Source organism: Medicago sativa, chromosome 6 (genome assembly GCF_051527215.1).
Source record: "Medicago sativa cultivar Bolivia chromosome 6, Bolivia_mono, whole genome shotgun sequence".
Classification (NCBI taxonomy): domain Eukaryota; kingdom Viridiplantae; phylum Streptophyta; class Magnoliopsida; order Fabales; family Fabaceae; genus Medicago; species Medicago sativa.
Window position 1 is genome coordinate 10135291 of NC_140754.1, and position 24076 is coordinate 10159366.

The 24076-nt window shown below is 32.4% G+C and overlaps 3 protein-coding genes across 3 annotated transcripts; 2 read left to right on the forward strand and 1 right to left on the reverse strand.

The window, feature by feature from the left end:
• Nucleotides 1–5349: 5349 nt before the first annotated feature.
• LOC146912708 (uncharacterized) lies at nt 5350–7511 on the forward strand. Its single transcript, XM_085722206.1, has 2 exons — nt 5350–5469; nt 6181–7511. Exon 2 carries the CDS (start codon nt 6305–6307, stop codon nt 7301–7303), a length of 999 nt encoding a protein of 332 aa, XP_085578332.1. The 5' UTR covers nt 5350–5469; nt 6181–6304; the 3' UTR covers nt 7304–7511.
• A 7140-nt stretch (nt 7512–14651) lies between these two features.
• Nucleotides 14652–17500, forward strand: LOC146912709 (uncharacterized). Its single transcript, XM_085722207.1, has 4 exons — nt 14652–14950; nt 15830–16476; nt 16571–16796; nt 16888–17500. Exons 1-4 carry the CDS (start codon nt 14653–14655, stop codon nt 17334–17336), a joined length of 1620 nt encoding a protein of 539 aa, XP_085578333.1. The 5' UTR covers nt 14652; the 3' UTR covers nt 17337–17500.
• A 216-nt stretch (nt 17501–17716) lies between these two features.
• On the reverse strand, nt 17717–22694 carry LOC146912710 (protein LONGIFOLIA 1-like). Its single transcript, XM_085722208.1, has 4 exons — nt 22042–22694; nt 20729–20781; nt 18873–20646; nt 17717–18736 (listed from the first exon to the last, which is right to left on the reverse strand). The coding sequence occupies exons 1-4, from the start codon at nt 22184–22186 to the stop codon at nt 18009–18011; spliced, it is 2700 nt and encodes an 899-aa protein (XP_085578334.1). The 5' UTR covers nt 22187–22694; the 3' UTR covers nt 17717–18008.
• Nucleotides 22695–24076: the final 1382 nt, after the last annotated feature.

Here is a 24076-nt window from a genome sequence, read left to right on the forward strand (position 1 = left end):
CAAGAAATATAATTTTTGATCCAAACTTCGCATTTGAACATATTTTTGAGATCGATTAACAAACCACCACAAATTTTAGAGGGGTATTAGGAAAACAAAACCAAAGGAGCTACACACACATAGCTCACAAACAGAACTCCAATCAACCATAAAAACACTCAATGACGAAGTTACAAACATAAATGAAACCAAACAAAAGTAAGAGTATCATAATCATTCTAAGGGATTTGTGCACTATATATTTAAATCATAACCAAAATATGGAGTTTTCCCTTTAAACCACCACCAAAAACGAAGCTTCACCTTATCCACAAGACTCAACACATTTGACTCCTTTTTGCTTAAAATTCTATTGTTGCATTTCTTTTCAATTAGCCAAAGACAAGTCAACCAAATGATTTAGAGTCTATTTTTGATAATTTTTAAGACAAGTAAAAACTTGAAATTGTTGAGCATTAGTCAGAACAACATTTGATAACACGCTCGACTTGTCCGACCAACTAAAACTTGAGTTTTAAATAATTCCCAAAAAAATGCACAATAAAAAAATAAAAAAGTAGGACTTTTGAGTTTTCTTCATTACCGCATCTACTAACACACACTAAAGAATCCGCGTTGATAACACCTTCTCTAGGCAAATTATCTTTCGTTGGTAGCCTGTTCAACGAGAATATCCAACCGAAAGGAGAAAATTTTGGGGGAGCTTTCTTATTCCAAATTATGTCAAGAGAAGATGGATGTCTATGTACCAAAGCATGTGTCAAAGACTGATACACTCCTTTAACGGCATACTACTTATCCTTTTCAAGCTTCCGAATTCACATGTCTAACACATTTTTCTGCACAACAATGTTATCCAACAACAAATAGTAATAAAAAAGTAACTCTTCTTCCCAAGCAAATAATATTCTCCTCCACACTTTATTGCAAGTTACTCCAAACAACCTACTAAACCAATCCTTCAAAAGCTTTCCATCCTACCAAGGTCTCCCTCCATACAAAATATTTTATCCATTCCTAATTGATCCAAATAAGTTATTTTTAAATTAAATTTCAAACCCATTACAATCTATTTAAAAGTAGATTAAACATCTTTCCACCAAAATATATAAACCTCTAGAACCACCACTTGACACCGTCCCATTCACAGCACCATGTCTCCTTGACAACACCTTAACCCATAACCCTCCTTGATCGACCCTCAACCTCCAAAATTTATCTAGTAAAGTCAAATTATACTCACGCACCCGTCTCACCCCTAAACCATCACCATCATGATCTACACACACTTTCTACCATTTTGCCCAATGAGAGTTGCAAGATTCCTCTCCGCTCCCCATAAAAAAATTAAAATGAGATTCAATTTGGAGAGGATACCTGTTAGAGCCTTGAAGATGGAAAAAAAATTGGTAAAATGGACAAGACAACTTTTATTAGAACCCAAACGACCATCCAAGAAAAAATTAGAGGACTTCCAACCATATATTCTCATCCTGATTGTGTATATGTTAGTTTGTTTGGGTTTAGCCCCTTATTTTTAGAAAAGATATATTGTTACATGAAAATGAAGTGATTATTTGTCAAATGTTTTGTCATGTTTTAGGGTTTGTCCGAAATTTGAATCCCTTGTCATCTGATCCAACATATTTAATGACTAACTAATAGTTTATTAGTTAAACTATGATTAGAAAGCTAACTAAACTAACTTAGAGTACAAGTAATTGAATTTAATTTTTAATAATTACATCAAACTTGTGTTACAAGTAATTGAATTTAATAGAATCCAACGAATCTATTTTGTAAGTGCAATTTAAGGATATCGAAGTTTGTTAGGCTCTTTTACTACTACTAAGAAAACTATGGTAACTAGGGTTCTTAGGGACAAAAGAAAGAAGAGAAGATAAACTATCTAAAAAATAAAATGCATTTTTATTTATTCATTTCGATTCCTTTCTCAAAAGGGAACACGCACTTAGTCATCTATGTGTCGTAAAAATATCCTAAAAACATAATATAAAATAACAACTAACTATAAGACTCGCGTGTTGCACGGTTTATAATCATGCTTAGGATGTTTTACGATAGATGAATGTTATTTAAACAACTATTTTATGAGATATCTTGTAAGACAATCAAAATATACAAAGAAATATAAATTTTGGCACAAAAAATATAGCAATAGAGAAAGTTTTTGCTTGGATTTTGAATAGAATAACTAAATTGATCTGAAGTTCCACTTCCATGCATACTTGTATTGCATATATAATTTAAATTAACTATCGAAAAGTTTGTAGACAAAGTTTCGTGCTATATATTCCTTGATATATTTCCTTGAGATGTATAATACAAAAAGAAAAGAGAAGAAGATACCGTAGGCTCTATATGGTTGGCAAACAATAGGGGTTTTCCGTGAGGAATGGTGATTGAATTGATGGAGGACGAGTGAAAAGTTCAATAATTGAAAAATTATGATGTGGTGAAAATGTAACCATGCGACATATAATTTGATGAGATGTCAACAACATAAAAAAAAAAAAAAACAAACTGAAAGTCTAATTTAATACTCCATTCGTTTAAAATGAGTTTCATTTAAGATTTTTATATACAAATAAAGAAATGTAATAATGATGTCAAAAGACATGACAATTTTACTAAACTAGCCTTATTTATTATTGGTGTAATGCTTTGAAAGTAATGTACACTTAATTAATTAGAGGGAACAATTGAAAATAAAATAATAATTCTACATTGAAAAGTGCAAGCGACATTCATTTTAAAACAATTTTTTTTGTCTAAAACGACACTCATTTGTGGAGAAAATGTAACTATGTGATGGATAGATAGATAGATACATCAAAATACTAATTAAAATATTTAAATAATAATTCATGAATTGGATCAAATACAAGCCACCTATCAAAGTTCGTACTTTTTTAATTTAAAATGTTCACTAATAAATAGGGTTTTGAATTTTCTTTCTTTCAAAAAAATAGGATAGAATTTTGAATTTGGTATACATCAACATCTAGCTCATTATGTGTGAAGGCTAAAATATTTTGCAAATCGCCTTTGTAAAATGAAGAATGGAAGAAAACATGCGTACGTTTCTTATATCTTTAATTTTACACAATAATCATTGACTTTCTTTTTGAAGAAAAGCATGCAATTAATCCACTTGTGAGTGTGTCATATATGCTGTGGATTCTCAGTGATAATCACAACTTGCCTACCTTGCCCTGCCCCCATGCATATCTATATGCATTGAAATTTTGTGGTCCTAAAGTGTTGTAAATAAAAGATAACAAATATTGGTCCCTCACATTTGTCCGAATAAGTAGAATTATCATACACAAAGACATGTGACAATACCTTAGAACTAGAGACCACATCTTTTGAATCTTACTAAATGACTTATCCTAAAGTGTTTTCTTTGTTTCCTCTCCATGTGATGCCTTCTCCTAGCTATTTTTGTTTTCTCTAACTCCCTTTTATCCTCTTTATCACTTTTCCTTTATCTTTTTATTATTGCTTAATTAAGTATATGTTTAAGAGTTTGTGATTGTGTAAGTATGAATAATAATTGTTCTAGGGTTGGCCAAGACCCATTTAGAGTGGACTTCTCCGCGATGGAGATCCAAGTCAACACGCGCGAGGTCCATTCGATGATTACCTTACCTCCACTTAATTGTAATAAGAAATAGATTTGCACCTTATCACGACGAGAACCACATGTCTGCTCAACGTTCACAAGAGACTTTTCTATCATTTCTCCTAAATAACACCGCTAGTATTTTGCTCTACTTACACTCAAAAAATTCGTGAGCTAGTTTTACATAGGCACAAAATGAAATAATAAATGTCTCTTTTGTGAGAATAAAAGACTAGCTTTTAAATAGTACTCCCTCCGATTATATTTATAAGAAAAAAACAATGTTTTATAGAAAAGTACTTATCTCTAATTAAATACTTATAATGTCAAGATTTGTTAAATTTTTTATTGATAAGTTTTGATGCATGCCTTTTAAATTGAAGGTTTATCAAAATCAAGAGCCTAACGAAATCCATATAAATCATATAGCCACAAACAAAACTTTGATCTAATTAAGAACAAGAATGGAAGATATTTTCCTTGATGGTATTTTGTCTTGCTCGTGTATGGCCCCTCCATGTGAGGCAATTCAGTAACGATCTTTTTGTAGTTGCCGATAAAGTGTGACTTGCCCCTTTTTTTGAAGCGTGTATAATCAATGGTCCATATATTGCATGTGTTTATTTGTTATGTGAAATGAAATTCACATTGCTTTTTTATTTTTTGAATATATCAATTTTTTGTTTAATTGCACTTTATATTAATCTTGTGCATTTTGTTCAATAATAGATAATTAAATTTATATAGTTTACATTCACATATATAAGTGTTGCATAGCTTCTACTTCTTTTACCTTTGCCTTTGTATAGGTTTCTTCTTGGTTGTAACCAGGTATGACAAAGGTGGTGGGGCGGGGACGATCTCTTCCCGTCCCAACTCCATGCAAAAACCCACATCTTCTCTCTCTTTTTCTCTAGCTGATGATTGAAAATTTGGGTCATCACCATTGTTAATATATGAAAACTGATTTTTTTTTTATTATAATCAACACTATAAACTAATAATATTAAGCAATAATAAAATTAAAATTATATTTTATATAGAGATGAGTTTAAAATCTATAATAATAATAATAAAATATTAAATTAATGAATATAAAAGGTTAATTTTTAACTATCGAAGCAGGTTTAGGTGTGGATTAAATATTATCACTGTCATTCCCGTCTCTGACTTTGAATATTGAAGAAAAACTTAAACCTATACTCAATCAAAGCAAATTTTTTCTTACAAAATTGGAGTTACCGGGTATCTCAAAATCGGGGTTACCGGGTATCTCATGATAGTTATGTCTCTCATATATAATTTAAATCATTTATTCACTTTTACCAATATACAAAAACAATTAGTTTGATAACTTGTTTCATTTTCCATTATAAGAAACGTTTTAATTTGGCAACTACCTTTTTTTAGGGGATAATTTGGCAACTAGCTAGTAAGAAGAGTAGTATATGCAAAGAATTGTATTATAGTCAAGTCACTCTAACAAACTAACTAGTATGTAATCATGAATGAAGTCATTGTCAATGATCATGCGTATAGCATATTATAAATGATAAGATGTAGACACAAAATTTATTTGACCAATAAGGTTATATCTCACGTGGCCAACTATTTGCCATTCCTTTATACGGCGTGGTCGGTTCCATTTCTGCATCTTCTTTTTTCCTACATAGCTGCGGACTCAACCTTATAACTTCTTCACCAAATTTATTCTATAAAATCAAACCAAACCAAAGTTTCTATTTTCAAACCACATACATCTTCATATATATCATATATAGTACTTCTTGTTCTACTACTAGCTTGGCATCAAAAGCAAGGTATGCATACACAATTTCTTCTTCGCTCATATCATATCATATTAGCATGATATATATCAAATAGTGCGTAGCTAGGTATTCATGCATGTTTTAATTTGTTGCTAGATACTATTTTTCATGGTATATATATGTATCTAGGGTTTTATACAAACCTTTTCAATAATACTTATTAACTTGTCCTAAAATTTCACTAGTTTGTGCTAAATGATTACATACATAATATCCTTGCGCCCATAATAGTTACTTTGAATTTGCTTTGTCTTTGTTCTATTTTGCAGCAAACATTTTCACATAATTTGATAAAGCTTCTGCTATAATTATAAGAAATTTTTATCATTTTTATTTCTAACTTTAAGGAGTTAAATTAATTTCTTTTTTTGCCTTAGAAAAAATAATAATTTAATTTCTCTTTTTAAGAAGGATTTGACTCTTAAAAAAAAATATTTGACGATCTAATTAATGGGATATAAGAAGCTTATTAGACAAAAACATGTATTCAACACTCTCATGCAAAATACTTGATTATATGTAATTTAAAACAAACATTGGTATTCTTATCAATAAACATCCTTCAACTTATTTTATGTAAGCCTAGTAATTGTACCTAAAATTTAATTATGATTTAGAATATTTGGTATTCTTATCAATAGTGGAGATCCATTTATTTTCTAATATTTTTCTCAATCTCAATTTCATACTTTTCTGAAGCAGATACTAGCTAGGAGGGACAACAAGCAAAATTCATAAAGAAGAATTCAAAATTAGAGAAAATTTCAACCAAAACAACAACATTTTACAATGGAAGGAGATCAACAACAACAATGAGAGAAATAAGATGATTAACATTCCAAAAGAAGCTGAATTTCCATTGAAACAAGAAGTTCTTCCATCAAATGATTCAACTACATCATCATCAACAACATCGCAATGGTTAAAACTAAAAGATCCGAGAATTGTGAGGGTGTCTAGAGCCTTTGGAACAAAAGATAGACATAGCAAAGTATACACAATAAAAGGACTAAGAGATAGAAGAGTGAGGCTCTCAATCCAAACAGCAATTCACCTCTATGATCTTCAAGATAGGTTAGGGCTAAACCAACCTAGCAAGGTTGTTGATTGGTTGCTTAATATAGCTAAGGATGAAATTGATGAGCTTCCACCACTTCAAATACCTCAAGGAAACTTCACCTTAGGTTATCCATCTTTTGCTAGTACTATTTCTAATGATGATGTTAGGCAAAACAACACTTCAATTTGGAAATCAAATTCTAAACAAGGTTTGGGAGATATTGTTACTAACAAAGAAAATTGGATGAATAGAAGTGAAGAGGATAAGGAGAAGAAAGAGGAGAATGATAATCGTGATTGTGCACAACATGTTTCGCCAAATAGTCTATCACCACATTTAGTACCTGACAATGTCTCAAATATGATTATCTCCCGTGGAGCAAATCAACCTTCTTTTTTGGGATTGTTGAATACTATGCCACTTGGTTATCAATTGGAGCCTTCATCTAGTCATATTCCTCAATTATCAAATTTTGGATTTGCTAACCAAATTAAAGATATAGATGGAAATAATGGAATGCATGTTGTACCCTTTCCATCATCATTGTGTTTGTCAACTCAACAATATTTTCCTTCACATGTTGGAGCAGTGCAGATGGATCCAACACAAATCAATTACCAATATGATCAAATGTTGAGTTCAAGTTCTCAAAACGATTCTTTCAATCCAACTCAACAACTCATGAGGGTGACTCCTAAATTTTTTCATTCTCTCAACAACAATGAAAGTTATTCCCATAAAGATCAAGATTTTCCTTCAAAGTGATACACAAAATACCAAGATTTTAATGTTTTGGATTGAACTGTGACAAGTTAGTTAATTTCAGCATATTTTTTGTTGTGTTACTTATTTCATATTTGGTTCCATATATGAAACTTAATTTTCCATTTAGTTTAATAATCTTTACCATGCAAAAATGAATTTTTCAAGTGCATGGGCTCTCTATGAATTGATAATTACTTGTTCTACTTAAGTGAAAGCTTGCTCAGAAAAGTTAATTTACTTATTCTCTACATTGAGAAAGCTATGAAGTTTTTTTTTAAGAGAAAGCTATGAAATAAGTGAAAGCTCTCTATGAATTAAGATTATCATTTTTTATACGTGTTCGAATGAGACAAAATTCTCTAATAACTAGTGCCTTATGCTATATGGCCTTTTTTTTGTTAAATTTTATTCTTCATTGTTTGTTTTTAATTATGTTTGTATTGAAATATAGCATAAGAAATGAGTTATATATAATTCAGGATTGTTGAATTATAAGTTCTGACGAATTACTAAAATTTATGAAATAATAATTCAGCCTCTTTATTCCAAATAAGTCAGTCCTTTTAGTCTTTTATTTATTTATTTATTTGTAGTATAAGACAATTGAAGGCGATATATATGTTTTTAATAGAGATATTTTGATTAAAATATTGAATTGGACGACTTTTTTTTAGAGGCAAAGAAGATGTCATTGAAAATGAGTACAAGGGCAACCATTATTACCTTATCAAAAATCAAATGGACTTATCTACTAATGTGTGTTTGAAAAGGTATAAAACCACAGTGGAACCATACGTTAAGCCAAGGAGTACTGCACAAAATTAGTGGTTATACTTTTTAGGGAAGGATTATTGGCATTTAAAGTGTAATATCGATTACATCAAGCCATGATCATTAGAATATATTGGTATTGATTAGCATATATTTGCATTCATTAGGATATAATTAGAATTCATTGTGTAGTGTCACAGCCAGCTCTTACATGCATCGTGTAGTAGTAATTATCTTTCCTTTTATTATAAGGTAGTTTGTGTATATATATAAGCTTTTGTAAATCAGTGAAAAGCAATCGAAGCAAAATACTCTTTTTCTTAACAATATAATGACATAGATCTAGTCATTCACAATCTGAACAAACTCCGATCAAAATATTGCAAAACCTCACTTGCTATTCACACCTATGAAAATCCGATCAGTTTTGAAGATCTTCATGATCTTCTCTCTTATTTTGAGAAGCTATCATTATGTTGTCTTCTCTTTTGAGATAGTTCCCGAAATCAAAGAGATGATCATGATGATCTTTAAAGGTGATTAGATTTTCGCGGGGGTAATTAGTAGTTGAGTTTTCGTAATATTATAATTCGAGTTGTTGAGAGTGTGAATAACTAGATCTACGTCATCCAAGGGTGAGTTGATGAGAGCCAACTCATTGCCAATAACCATGGTGATGTGAAGATAGTAGGAAAGCTATCTCGAGGATCTTATGTTGTTAAGCTATCAACGGATGACATAGAGGCAATTACAATTTTCATATTACACACAAGTTAATCAGAAGCCGTCCTTGAACAATCAATAAGTGTGTTGTTTATTTTCATATAAATTTTAGTCTAAATGCAATTTACTTTCCTACATATTCAAATTTCAGAACTTTAATTTTATGCACATCTAAATTCTTTCACTTTACATTTCAACATTTTATATTTCATTTTATATTTATGCACTTTATTTTTAAAATTCATTGACATTTCTTATCCTTTTAGTTTTCAGTCAATTTACTTTTATATATTTTTTTTTTCATTTTACATTTTTTGACATGTCTTTTCACCCAACACACTTCAAATTTCAAACTCAATAATTTGATAAATGTTTTTACATATAAATTTGTTGATGGTGCAAGAATTCAATTAAGGTTCGACTAATAACTTCAATTATGATTCCCTTTCTTCAAACGATTAATGCTGAGGGAGGATCTATGTACTTCATTTGAGGGTAACCTTTCTTTAAATAAAATAATCACTTTTAAAAAATTTCCCTTATCTATCACAACTTCTTGAAAAAAAAAATTAGAATCTGCATAAAATATAAAACTGTAAAAAAAATTATTAATGTCTTTTAAAACAATTATTCTTAATACAATAAATAGCTTAGCTCAGTTGGTAGAGACAATCCATAAAACATACAAGGTCTGGGGTTTGAACCTCGGACACTACCAAATGAACCTCGAACACTACCAAATTAAAAATAAACAAACACAATATTTCCATTTTTTTTTTAATATTTCCAATTTTTTTTTTTTGTTCAATAATGCCTAAGAACTAAAAGATAGTCCATAGCATTTCCATGACAACATATACACGATCACGTTTAGTGTGGTTTAAGCTCGCATTAGCTCAAAACCACGACGACGTCGTTTTGGAGCCAAGCTTCTCAGTATAAATACCGCAAACTTCTCGAGGGTTTAGCGTTAACTTCACCAGAGAAATTGAGAAGTTTCTTCTCAAGTTATTGATTTTCCCGCCAAAAAATCACACATCATTTTTTGAGGTGAAGCTAGAAATCAGGTATGGAATTAGGGTTTAAATCACATCTTTGTTTTGTTACTATTTAAGATTAACATGATTCTTTTATCATAGTGATAATATGTCGTTGGATTATATGATTAATATTGAGATTAAACTTGTTTTATTATTGGTTTGGTCATGTTGGTTTTTGATATGTAGTGTGAATTATCAATTTAGTTTTTGAAGTTGTAGGGTAAATCAAGTTGGTTCTTGAAATTAATAAAATTCCTAAACGATTTTTGAAATTGAAATTGTTGAACATTTATTAAATTGACTAGTCCAAAAGGAAATGTTTTATCAAGAATCTTTAGTTTAAGGACTAGATCATGTGTACAATTTTAGTGACTAAGTGCAGTTTGGTATCACGGTGGGTTTGCATGAATCACATTGAGTCACTGTGATTTTGGAAAAGGTACTACGATACTATGCACTAAATTCGTGGTTCACTCATGTATACACCCTTCGGTCACTATTACAAGAAAAACTTTGTTATGTTGGTTCATTGAATAAATGATGTATGCAATCGATATTTTGTAGACCACATACATCACTTATTGAGCCAAAAATGTGAATTTTTGCTTATAATAGTGATAAGAGAGTGTATGTCAAGTTAATTTGACTTTTTTATTTTTTTTATGTGTAAATGGAATTATAGTGTTCTCATGCATTGATGTAGTTTTATTTTTTATTGACTGTTTGTGAACCTGACAATAGTCCCTTGAAGGTCATTTATGGAGAGAGATATTACTAGTTCTGTTGGTGAAAATGAGGTGAATTTTAGTGGTTTAAATCGGTGGCATTAATGAAATGGTGTTGCAAGTAAGATGAATAAGTAAGTTTGGAATGGGCATGGAAATCAGACTTTTAGATCATGCTAGGCCAGGCGAGTTAGAGAAGAGATAGCAGATATGTGCTTTAGTACTGTTAGGTTATATCGCCCATTCATCACATTTGATGCGAACGATGTCTAAGTATACCACTAGTGCAATTAGTGATGAGAATTCCGAGAATGAGCGTAGGTCGTCCAATTGATGGCACAGTTAGTACAAAACAAAACTATTCTTCTGTTGTTGATTTTCCCGCCAAAAAATTTCACATCAGTTTTTGAGTTGAAGCAAGAAATCAGGTATGAAAATAGGGATTAAATCACACTTTGAATCTGTATATTACTATTGTATTGTATTCTTTAGGAATATAGAGTCCATTAACAGGTTACCTTCGTGAGTAATAAGATGTTGTTGGACTATATGATTGATATATGAAGCACTGACAGACACCAGACACGATATTGACACCGACATGTTGACTACCGAGAATCCAATTTAAACGGTTTTAACGATTCAGTGATCTTGAATATAGTTTGTGAAACTGACATAATTCAATCAATCAAGATCACCAGATCATTAAGACCGTTTAAATTGGATTCTCGGTAGTCAACACTTCAACTCAGTCATACTTTCATGACGTCGGTGGCCATCCGATCTTGATTGAACGACCCTGTACACGCATATTTAATTTTTATTTTATAATTCCAAAAATACTGAGTTTGAATTTGGACCGCTCGATCTTGGTACCAACAGGTGACTGCGTGAATGTAGGGATTTGCTGACTGCAGCAAATCCAGGTCCAAAAATGTTTGACTTTAATCATAACTACTTATAAAGTCACACATTTGATTGGTTCAAATTTGCTGATAGTGTAAATCTTTTTGTATTGACAGTGAATCATAACTAAACTCATTGATTGTGGCTTTTTGATCTATATAGTGTATCAACAATTTAGTCTTTGAGAATTGAAATTGTTGTGTGAATCAATTTGGTCCTTGAAATTAATAAAAATCCTAAACGATTTCTGAAACTGAAAATAATCAAACATGGATATTTGTGATCAAGAAATTCCAATTTAAGGACTAAACATCAATTTAAGAGACTAAATGGGTGATTATCTGTTGCATATGTCAAATTATTATGACTATTTTGTTATGTTTAACGGAACTATAGTGTTCTCATGTATTGATGTAGTTTTATGCTTTGTTCAATGTTTATGAACCTGACAACAATCCCTTGAAGGTCATCCATGGAAGGAGATACTAGTGGTGTTGTTTATGACATCGATGAAGTAGAGTTGCAAGTAAGACGCATGAGTAATTTTGGGATGGGTATGGAAATCCAAATTTCAGATCTTGCTAGGCCAGAGGAGTTAGAGAAGAGACAACAGATATGTGCTTTAGTACTGCTATGTTATATCGCACATTCAGAGTCAGAGCATTTGAATTCTGAGAACGAGTGTAGGTCTGTTCAACTGATGGCACAGATAGTACAAACTGAAAAATGCCGAGACATCATTTGCATGAGCCCTCAAGCATTTCTGAAGCTTTGTGAGAAATTAAGGTTATCTGGTAGAATGAAGGATTCAACAGGCGTTACAGTTGAGGGGCAAGTTGCTGAATTTCTATATATTGTAGGGCAAGCTTCGAAAAACAGAACCGTGCCTTTCCTTTTTCATAAGTCGGGGGAGACATTTACTCGACGCTTTGACAATGTTTTACGAGCAATCATCTCATTAGAAAACGAGTTCCTTGTCCAACCTTCTGATGTAGATGTACATACACAAATACTTAACGATGACAAATTCTATCCTTATTTTAAGGTAACAATCTCTTTAATTTAGATGCTCACTGATTTTCTGTCATGATTGAATTTTCATATTGACGTATTAATGCATTTATCAAAAAGGATTGCATTGGAGCCATCGGTATAACTCATAGTCGAGTGAAAATACCAGTGAAAGACGCCCCTCTATTTTGTGCAAGAAAAGGCTTCCCCACACAAATTATTTTCGCTGCTTGTAATTTTGATATGAAATTCACATATGTTTTAGCTGGGTGGGAAGGAACAGCATCTTACTCTAGAATCTTAGAAGATGCCTTAACTCGAAAAGATCCTTTGAAAATTCCTAATGGTAATTGGAAGATTAATTGGTGTGATATAGTTTTCGATTACAGATTAAGTAATATATTAAGTCCTAATGGATGCTTCATGTTTGTAGGAAAATAATATCTCGGTCTTCAAGGACCTATGCCAATTGGGGTATTGTCTCCATATAGCAATGTACGCTGTCAGTTGACGGAATTTTCAAATCATGAACCTCAAAACCGTGAAGAACTATTCAACCTTCGGCATTCTTTACTTCACTTCGTGATGGAGAAAACTTTTGGGGTTCTGAAAAAAAGATTTCCGATTATAGCTGGTGTTGCTGAACCATTTTTTTCATTTGAAACAATGAGGCATATAATCATTGCTTGTTGTGTTTTGCATAACTTCCTTATGGAAGTTGACATTGATGAACAAATGATTGCTGAAGTAGATCAAGAGCTGCTTCCTGATGAGGTACGAAGGTCCATTCCTTTGACAAGATCGAAAAAGTGAAGGGGACTATGTAGAAAGACCAAGTTTACGAAAGAACATTGCTTTGGAAATGTGGAATGCTTTTTGAAGCATAATGTGCTGAATGTATATGTTCCTAGGTAGTTATGACTTATGAGTTTTACAGGTTTGGCTAGATTTGGAACAGGTAGATTTTGATTTTGACATTAGTTTGGATTTGAGTTTGTAATGATAATGGACTTTTGTTCCTTTCGTTCGCTGTTAGTACCTTTCCAATACGTTTTTGAATGATTGCTCACATTACTCAGGAATTTAGAGTGTAATTATATTGAATTAGTGATTGTTCACTATCAGACCAAATAGTGAATATATGAACTATCTTCAGTGAATTAATGATATGATTATGCTTGGGAACAAGTGACCAAAATTCAAGGCCACCCTTCTCCAGTAATGCTACCAAGTTGGTTTGGTTTTTGAACCATATATGATATATATAATGGATTAAGCTAAAATGTCAATTTTCAAGTTGGGTTCAGGTTCAGGTTTTGAACTTTTTATATAATAATATTGAACAAAATGATAATTTTGTTCATTTTCTGAGACCAAAGAGTGGATGTAAAAAATTTGTTCATTTTCTGAGACCAAAGAGTGGATGTAAAATCACCATCATCCAATAATATGATGATGCTTAGCACTAGCAGTAACGGTCAAAATTCAAGCTCATCCATCTAGTCTAGAGTAATGCTACCAAGTTAAAATGGACTGGTTTTTCAACTATACATGTAATATAGAATGGACTAAGTTAAAATGTTATGAGATTTTTACGACTTTGGTTCGTATTTTTAATAATTTTGAATAAAAATGATAAATAATGAAATCTCATTCTCAATGCTCTATCACAAGTCATATGCAATCTTGTCTCAGTTCCATGGAATATTACTTTTTTTTTTTTTTTCATCAAGTAGTTCAATCCTTAAAGTGATAAAATAAGTGAGAATCACATGTTCGAATTCTGCTATGCATGTTGCAATATATCTATCAACTAAATTATTTTCACAAGAAAAATAACAAAACATTTTTTTGGTCAAATAGTCTAGGGGCTAGAGTTATCCAACAATGTATTGTTCATTCCAAAGACTTGTGCTCATGGGATAATAACTAGGAGTTTAATTAAAATTAACCGTAAACTTTTTTATACCGACACTTGTACCAAAATTAACTTTTATATTATATTACAGTATAACAAAAAAAATTATATTCCTTCAAAAAAAAAATTATATGTAAACTATAACAAAAACTAACATTAAAATCGTAACAAAACAAAAAAAAAACTAACATTAAAATAATTAAGAGCCCTCCCTCACTATTTAATGCCAAAGACCCGATCACATCGTGGCTCTTTATGCGCGCCATATACCATAAACACGACGTCGTTTTAGCGCTACTTTTTTCATTATTGATACACAAATTCATATTGGAGCCAATTTCTAAAAATCAAATTCCTCTGTTTCCCTCTAACTTTAAGTTTAACCCTTCATCTCCTTCGGTGAAAAATTCAAAGCCAGGAAAAAAAAAATCATCAGAGAATGAAACGATTTTGTACATAAAATTCACGGTCGTTAAAGATTGTTGCCGTGTGTGGCAATCTAGGGTTGCTGATTTTCCCGCCAAAAACCTCATTCATCAGTTATTGTGTTCAAGTAAGAAAAAAAAATCCGGTATAAATTAGGGTTTGGTTCAGCTTAATGTTATAAACAAATTGGATTCGTAGATTAATGAGAATATGTGCTGTTTATATAGATATGAAACTTTTTTATGTATTTCTTAAATTAGGGTTTATTGCATTTTTTTTGGCTTTGTTTCATTGTTTCTCTACTATTTGATCTTTACATGATTCTTTTATAATAACAACAACATGACATGTCCAAGCAATGATGATCAATGAGAGATTAAAGAAATTAAATTTGATTACATCATTTTTTTAGCTTTTAGGTAGTAGATGAATGAATGAAGGTGAAAAGATCATCATATCTTGTTTTGGAATTTTTTTTTTATAATGAAACAAATTGCTAAATTTAGATGCGCATATATATTTTGATTTTGATTCTCAAGTTAGATGTTTTATAAATAATGTTCATAATTTTTTTTATTATGATAAATTTAAATAAATATATGTGTATCCGTAGAGTTCTATATTTTTTTCATTCGCAGTGTCGGCGTGTCAGAGTTCGTGCTCATAGTAAGTAGCTATTGGTATATGTCAAGTAAGTGTGGTTCTTTTTTAACATGTATAAATTGAGTTATAGCTTTCTAATGTATTGATATGTTTGTATTTTTATATAAAATTTGAGAACATAACAATAGAGTCCTTTTGAAGGTTGATTATGGAGGGAGCTAAACACTACAAGTGTTTTTGATGAACTTCATAAACTTTTATTATAGCATTAGATTAAATTATCAGTGGGTTATTGGTATATGGTCAATCAATTTGGTTCCTGAATCAGATTTTCAATTTAGGGGAGTTTTTTATTGATATGATTGTATTTTATATTTGAGAACATGACATTAATCCCTCACAGGGTTGTTTATGGAGGGAGACACTACTAGTGTTGTTGGTGAGAATGAAGTCAATATTGACGGTGGCATTAGTGAAATGGAGTTGCAAGTAAGACGGATGAGTAAGTTCGGGATGGGCATGGAAATCAGACTTTCAGATCATGCTAGGCCAGAAGAGCTAGAGAAGAGACAGAGGATATGTGCTTTAGTACTGTTATGTTATATCGCGCATTCGTCACATTTGATGCGAACGATGTCTAAGTATACCAGTAGTGCAATCAGTGATGAGAATTCTGAGAATGAACGTAGGTCTGTTCAATTGATGGCACAGTTAGTACAAACTGAAAAATGTCGACGCATTATTCGTATGAGCCCTCAAGCATTTCTGAAGCTCTGTGAGAAGTTAAGATCATCTGCTGTTGGAATGAAGGATTCTACAAGGGTTACAGTTGAGGGGCTAGTTGCTGAATTTTTATACGTTGTAGGACAGGATGCAAAAAGTCGAACCACACCTTTCCTTTTTCATCAGTCGGGTGAGACATTTAATCGCCGCTTTCACTATGTTTTAGGATCCATCATATTATTACACACAGAGTTTCTTCTCCAACCTTCTGATGCCGATGTACCTTCACAAATACTCAACGACAACAAATTCCATCCTTATTTTAAGGTAACAACCCTTTAACTTAGCTGCTTACAGGTTTTCAGTCATGTAGTCTATGTTTGAGGTTTAATACTAACGTGTTACTGTATCTACCAAAAAGGATTGCATTGGAGTTATTGGTATAGCACATAGTAGAGTGAAGGTACCAGTTGAAGATGTTGGTCGATATTGTGGAGCACGACGCTACCCCACACAAATTATTTTTGCAACTTGTGATTTTGATATGAAATTCACATACGTTTTAGTTGGGTGGGAAGGATCAGCATCTTACCCTAGAGTTTTAGACAATGCTTTTACTCGGAAAGATCCGTTAAAAGTTCCCGAAGGTTAGTGGCAGACTATTGGCCTGTAGTTGGCATTACCTTGTAGAATTGCATTGTCATGTATTAAGTTATAATGTGTGCTTCGTTTTCGTAGGAAAGTATTTTCTCGCACGTGCAGGGTTTACGACAAAACCTGGGGTGCTGACACCATATAGAGGTGTCTGTTATTGCTTGAAGCAGTATTCAACTCAGGGACCTCAAAATTATCAAGAATTATTCAACTTCCGTCATGCTTTACTTCAAAATACGATTGATAGAGCTTTTGGAGTTCTCAAGAAAAGATTTCCGATTACAACCGGTGACAATGAATCATATTTTTCAGTTCGAACCATGTCACGTATAATCAGTGCTTGTTGTATCCTGCACAACTTCCTTATGGGCATTGACATTGATGAACAAATAATTGCTGAAGTAGATCGTGAACTGCTACATGACAAAAGTCGATACGTATCAAAGAAACGGAAACTTGAAGTGGACTGTGAAGAAAAACCGAGTTCAAGTAAGAAAATTGCTTTGGAAATGTGGAATGCTCGTGAAGTATAATATGCTGAATGTATATCTCATGTTTCTGGATGTTAGTTTTATATATTTTGTTTGTGTCAACATTTTGAACACAGATTTTTATTTGGATTTTGGTATGTATTTGTAATGCTCGTCTACTATGCTCGTCTACTACGTTGTTCAATGATTGCTCACATTCCTGACAATTTTCGTTTTATGAAATTTAAACTGTCATGATGGTTATTTACCTATTGTTCATTGTCAGAGACCAAAAAGTGGATGTGTGAACTATGCTCACAGTGAATTAATGATACGATTATGCTTAGTACAAAATTAAAGCTCATCCGACACAAGTCATGTTTTGAAAATTTTCAACTATCTAGAGAATGGATTAAGTTAAAATGTTTTAAAGTAGATCTTGCTCTGATAGATATAAGACAATTGTTATTGTACTTAAAAAGATTGTCACTGATATATACATTTGTCTGCATCTCTACATGTATTTCATCAACATATACTACAAATACATGCAAGAAATATAATGATAGACAAAAACATCACAACTTTATAGAGGAAATAAAATTTAGAATGTTAATTAATTAGCTTATTAACTCTTCATAGTATTATTAAGTATACATAAAAAAAGGAAGTTCGCAGATTAATTAGACCTGCTTATCTGGAATTCCTACTTGGTTACTGCAATTTCCTGCAATACTAACCAGAACGGTTAGTTACTTCACTTCTCACAACTTCAGTTATCAAATCTTTGAAGATCAATCTTTCAATATCCAACACAACATTTGGTATCTCATTGTAGCATTCTGTAGTTGTGGGGTGCTGCACCAAATCTTCCAACAAGATACTTGTCAAATACTCATCCTCATTAGCCAGGTTGACATTCCTATTTTTATGCTGTAACTTGTCGATTTCTGTGCAAAGCATATCCGAAAGCTGTTGTCCTTCTGGTTTTCTTCCTTCTGGCTGATATGGCTTATATGAGCTCTCCAATATTAGCTTTTCAAATAGAATTTCATTAACAACATCAAATATGAGCTTTCTTTCCATTTTCTCATGATTGTTTGTCTTTGCAATGTTGGAATGCATCTTGTTTGTCTTTAGTTTCTCTAGTGCAAGGAACAATATTGGGTTTATCGGGTAACCAGATGAATACAATGCCTGGCTAGAGCTGGGACTGGTGAGCAGCCCTGATGCCAGTAGTATTTCTGATATATATTCGTGGTCAGGATTGTCGTGGTCACTGAAGTTTGCAAACCTTTCATCATCATTGTGGTCAAATTGTTGAAGAAGTTGAACCAAATTATCAGTGATCAAGTCAATATCACTGGTTCCATTGCCGAAGTTGACTTTTGTGTTAGTGTTGGATGAAAGAGAAAGACCTTCTGAGCCCTCCTCACTATTATCATAAGTGTTCAGTACTTCATCTGTCGAAATAAATTTGAAGGGAATCATAAGTAAATGGCAGAAAAAAAGTAATTGACGAAGTGATGCATATGACAGATGATTTTAGGCTATTTGACATTCAATCTACGATGCTTAGAAAAGAAGTGTAAAATATACCTAAATCTTTTGATATGTTTGATTTCCTTTTAACTGGAGAAGGTGGGTCTTCTCTATAGAATGAAGCATCAAGAACAGACACGGGACTGGGTTGTTCTGCAGTAACCGTTGTTTCAACCATAAAGCTTTCCTTGCTCAAATCTTGTTCTGCATTCTGATCATTTCTTTCCTTCAAAGGAGACAATTTTTGTCTGGATGTTTTGCTCGGTGAAGACAATTCCATTGATTGCCTATTTTGTTGTCTTCTGTTACTGCTGATATCTGATTTTGGGCTGGTTGGTGGGGAACGTCTCTCCAAACCGAACTTCTTTTGTAGTCTTGGGCTCCTGGTCTCTGCCATAACTCCGGAGTTGTTGTTGTTTTCTCCATTGATGACTCGAGGAACTTTTGAGGATTGCATCAATTTTGAAGTTCTCATCCTATTGCTTCTATCCACTGAATGAAAAGGAGGACTAATAGGATCTTTGACATGTTTGATTGCTGGACTGCCTTTTGTTGCTTGCCTGCCAAGCTTGACAACCGACATTCCATCAGTAGGATCACTGCGGTAAACCTTGGTACCTGATGATTTACCATGAATTGGCATTTCTGGTGAAGAAGAGTTATTTGATTTTCTTGCAACCTTTGTTGGTTTCATGATGACAATTGGAGATTTACTACCCTGAGTTGAACTCAACCTCTCAGCTGTGACAGATGACGGGTTCTTCTGCCGTGTTCTTGGACTTTGTACATTCAAGCTTTCACTGACACTACTATTACTCGTATTGTCATATGGAGAATTTGAAGCCTGATCACTTGCAGTATCCAATGATTCTTTGTATCTGTGCATTGCTTCAAGAATCTGTTTAAGGGCTCTAAGATCCTTTCCGGATTTTTTGAACTCTAGATCTGCCATCCTTTTTTCAATTTCACCATAGACTGAGAGGGACTGATTTGATGCCTTTGTTGAAGGTTCATTGTTCTTGGAAAATTGTGAATATGGTGTCTCATTTGTGATTGAACCATCCCTCCTAGATTGAAGCATGTTTGTCCCTTTGCTTGTCTTTTGGAATGATGAATCCTGCTGTTGCATGTATTCATTGCTCATTCTAGATCCTGCAAATGTCTCGTCTTTGTTGGTGTTGCAGCTATCAGAAGTTTCGCTCCATTCAGGGAATGCTTCTAGTCCCATCAACTTTGCCACAACACTTGATGGTCTTTTAGCACTTTCTGGTTCTTCCATCTGCTTTACCATTGTGTTGGAGCCTCCACGCACATTCTGTGGACCCTTCAAAAAGTTTCGAGTTTTTGTTCCTTCATTGAAATTTTTGATGGATCTTTCCTTGCTGTCCAATGAAAACCTTGGAAGTTCCTTCTGCTTTGTGGCAAATTTGGATACACTTTGTATATCTCTCCCATCATAGGAGAGTCTTGGTGAGTCCCAAGGAACCATAGGCCGTGGAGAGTCGATGTGTTTCAAGATTCGACCCTTCTTTTCCTCTTTAGCCAGAGTTTTTACCGATAACCTTTGTGCGTCTTTATGCATCGAGTCTTTGACAATATCATGGAAATTAGGTGATTGATTTCTTTGGTTGTCATGTTGCTTCACTGCTGCTTCTGAATTGGAGTTTTCTGTGCTTTTCATTGGACTTATTGATGGTGGTTCTATATGTATTGTTCTGTTAAACTCGATGGATGACATGCTAGATGAACAAGACGACGAAGACACTGAAATCCCTGATGATGATTCTGTGGAAGATTGATGATTCTCTCTTGGAACCTTCACATTCTTTGCCTGCAATCATAGTCTCACATTCTTAACTGATTCTGCTAAATTTCTCAAATGAGGTAAAGCTACTTTGATCTAATTATCTTACCTTTGTCTTTTGTGTGGCATTATTCAACTCCTTGATGTTATTTCCTGTTCCCCCTGAGAAAGGAAATAAATTTTAGCAATAAGTAATTTGAAATATATTCGAGAAGCCGAGAACGTTCTTCGATCAGCTCTTCTTTGTTCTAAATTCTTTCTGAACAATATGTTAGCATGTTTACTTGCACTTTAGGCAACTTGCATATGCTCTTCCCTAATGTTCATTTTTTACAAAGTAATAAATTTTACTGCATTTATTTTGAAAATTCAGTAATTTAATAAAAAAAATTAAAAAAAAAATCCAACTTAATTGAAAATCATGTGTAGTTATCCATGGTTGAGGTGTTAGAGAAGATAAATCATTCTATATAAGGATGTTGCTTGCTTATTAAATCATACAAATCTTTATGGAAAATTGCAAAGCTGAAATGTTTCCATAATTATATATATTTTTATAAAACCATGTGCTACTTTGGAATGTACAAATTCTGGATCTGGAGTTCTCCCAGAAAATATAGAAAATTCTACCTTCCAAAGTCTTTTGAATAGATTAAATAAAATGAGGCTTCAATATTATTCTAGAAAAAATAATTTTCATTTTTTTTTCTTCAAAATTTCTTCAAGCATCTGAAGTAGAAATTAAATTATAAAAAAATCATATTGAAGCCAGTTCAGAAAAAGCTTGACTTTGTCTTCTTATATGTGAAGTAAAAAAAAAAAAAATTACAAGTTACTATTACTCTCATCCACCAAAATAAAAATTAATAAAATAAAACACTGAATAAGAAAAAAACAAACTCTTTTAATAATAAAAAACTGTGTTAACAGTACATTTTTGACATATTGCAAGTAAATTGGATCAGACATTTACTGTTGAAAGAAAGCGATTTTAACCTTCATGTCCATGTCAATTTGATTTTATCCATTAACCATGTTTGTTAATTATGAGAAAAATCATTAGTACTATTTTTTCGGCACTATCAAGAACTTGTCTGCATAATTGTTAGCAAAACATTATTCCATTAATCAAGAAAAAAAAATCTTTTCACTTTTACTCAAAATCATCTCATGATTGTACCAAAGATATTATTTATGGATAAAGTTCATTTTACACATTTCAAGTTGGAGGTGAAAACAATAAAATGCACATTTAGGCCTTTGAATTTCTGAAACACGAAATTTTCAATTCCTTAACTTGTACCTAAATTTTTATATGATTTCAGAATTTAAAAGACAAAACAAACTACATAGAATACAATAAAAAATCATTCTTAAAAATTCTTAACAGAAACAAAATAAAACAAAGATATTGTAGATTACCTTGGTTTGGCATATTGTGACTGTTGTTGTGGCCTGTGAGAAACCTGTGACGATCAAACAGCTGAAAAAATCCACTAATACATCCAATTTGCTTCTGCAATTCTTGATTTTCATCCTTCATTGATGTCAAAGCCTTTTTAGACATGTTTTGTTTTTTCTTTTTGCACCCCTTCAATTTTCTTCACTCTACAAGGCTTTGGTTAAATAACTGAACTACCTACCTTTGACATTTTTTCTCTCTCACAATGAATATAGTAGAAGGTTAAGATCTTTTGTTTTGTAGTCTTAATTGTTGCAAGAAAAATATACTAGAACTTTGTATGAAAATTGATGAAGTTTCACAATGACTTGGTTATGATGCATGTGTAAAGACAAGAGAATGTTTATGAAGGTTAAGAGAAACAAAGAGATAAGAATGAGAGAACAAAAAATAGCATAAATTATGGATGTTGGGTTTACACATAACAACAATGAAGAGAATATCTTCTGCAAAAGCAGAAAGAACAAAAAGAAGTAGAAATGAAGCAATTCCAAAGTGATATATGTTAGGGCAGTAACTACAGAGAGATTTGATAGACCCAAGAAGAGATGTTTTTATATTATCTGCTGTTGTTGTATAGCAAAGTTTGAGGTATTGAGGCTAAAGTGATTGTGAGAGGAATTGTAGTGATATTTATTATATATATGATATGATATGATGATGGAAACTTAGGCAACTAGCCAAGTGTTGAATTAGGGTTATAAAGAATAAATCATTTGATTTAGTTCCAAATTTTTAATTAGATTACGTAAGAGAGGTTGAAAGGGTGGAATTTAGGGTGTCAACATGCGAGAAAGGGATAGAATTATTAAAATAGCAAAGTGACAATAATATATTTTCTATGATCAACTTTGCTTCATTTATTTTGTTTAATTTATTGTCCATTTCTGACGGATAGTTAAGTAAATGGAACAAAGTCTAACACATACTTTTTAACACGCTTCTAGTTAAAATTCGTATAGATCTTATTGAATTTACCCGAGTTCCACAAATTTAGTTGTTTCATTTTAATACTAACCAAAAAAAAAAATTAAGTCGATTATGTACAGTCGAATTTATGGTGAGCGGAGCCGGATGAATGTCTGCGACAAGGTGTACCATAAACTGATTACCGCATCCATGATATAAGAAAATATGTGTTAGAGAGTGTGTCGTTAATCATTGCAATAAAATTATGATAAATAGTTGGAGTTAGAGGGAAAATACTTGGGTGACATAATGTCACCGTGACATTAAATCTGGGCCACACAAAGGTGTTGTGTTGTGTGGCCCAGATGTGTTGTATGTGTTGTGTGGCCCAGATGTTATGTGGTAATGTGTGTTGTGTGATCCAGATTTAATGTCACGATGACATTATGTCACCCAAGTGCTTCCCGGAGAATGATGGTGAGAGGGATAGGTGTTTGTGTGTGAAAGGGTGTGGGTCAGATCTGCTATGGTCATTTCCTAGCATTTGTATGTATAGACAGTTCAACGTGGGTGGGTCTGTGGGTTGGACCTCTAACAAGGAGCATGTGGAGTTTGTCAGAGGGAGGAAAGACACAAAAAGGAAAGGAGGGAGTGAAGGAATGGATTTTATAGAAAAAAGAATATGAAATTCAAAGAAGAATGTGGGGGCTAAGAATAGTATAGTCTCAAAAAAGTGAGATTAGAGTTTTAGGAAAATATTGGAAATATTGTTGTAAATTTGAAAATAATTATTAAGGATTTTAAAACAATAGTTTTCTAACTTTGCCTTGAGTTATGGTGGATCACATGTTATGATTCTTCCTAGCATTAGCTTGTCAGAAAAGCTAAGTTGAAATGTTCCATGGGAATAAAATTGTTACCTAGGCTTAAATTTAAGGAATTTAGAAATATTGGAGACCAATTCATGCAATTGAAAAGTGAAAAATTAAAATAAATTAATCAAGGTATTTTTTTTAAAAAAGAAATTATAGATTTGAATTTTTTTGCTTGAGGTTATAAAGTCAAACTTTATCACTAACATTTCAT

Coding starts and splice junctions, on each gene's coding strand:
- LOC146912708 (XM_085722206.1), top strand. CDS start 6,305: ATGATTAACATTCCAAAAGAAGCTGAATTTCCATTGAAACAAGAAGTT.
- LOC146912709 (XM_085722207.1), top strand. CDS start 14,653: ATGCGCGCCATATACCATAAACACGACGTCGTTTTAGCGCTACTTTTT. Junction 16,477..16,570: donor AATTCCATCCTTATTTTAAG/GTAACAACCCTT, acceptor TCTACCAAAAAG/GATTGCATTGGAGTTATTGG. Junction 16,797..16,887: donor TCCGTTAAAAGTTCCCGAAG/GTTAGTGGCAGA, acceptor TCGTTTTCGTAG/GAAAGTATTTTCTCGCACGT.
- LOC146912710 (XM_085722208.1), bottom strand. CDS start 22,186: ATGTCTAAAAAGGCTTTGACATCAATGAAGGATGAAAATCAAGAATTG. Junction 20,647..20,728: donor ATGCCACACAAAAGACAAAG/GTAAGATAATTA, acceptor CTATGATTGCAG/GCAAAGAATGTGAAGGTTCC. Junction 18,737..18,872: donor AAACATATCAAAAGATTTAG/GTATATTTTACA, acceptor TTATTTCGACAG/ATGAAGTACTGAACACTTAT.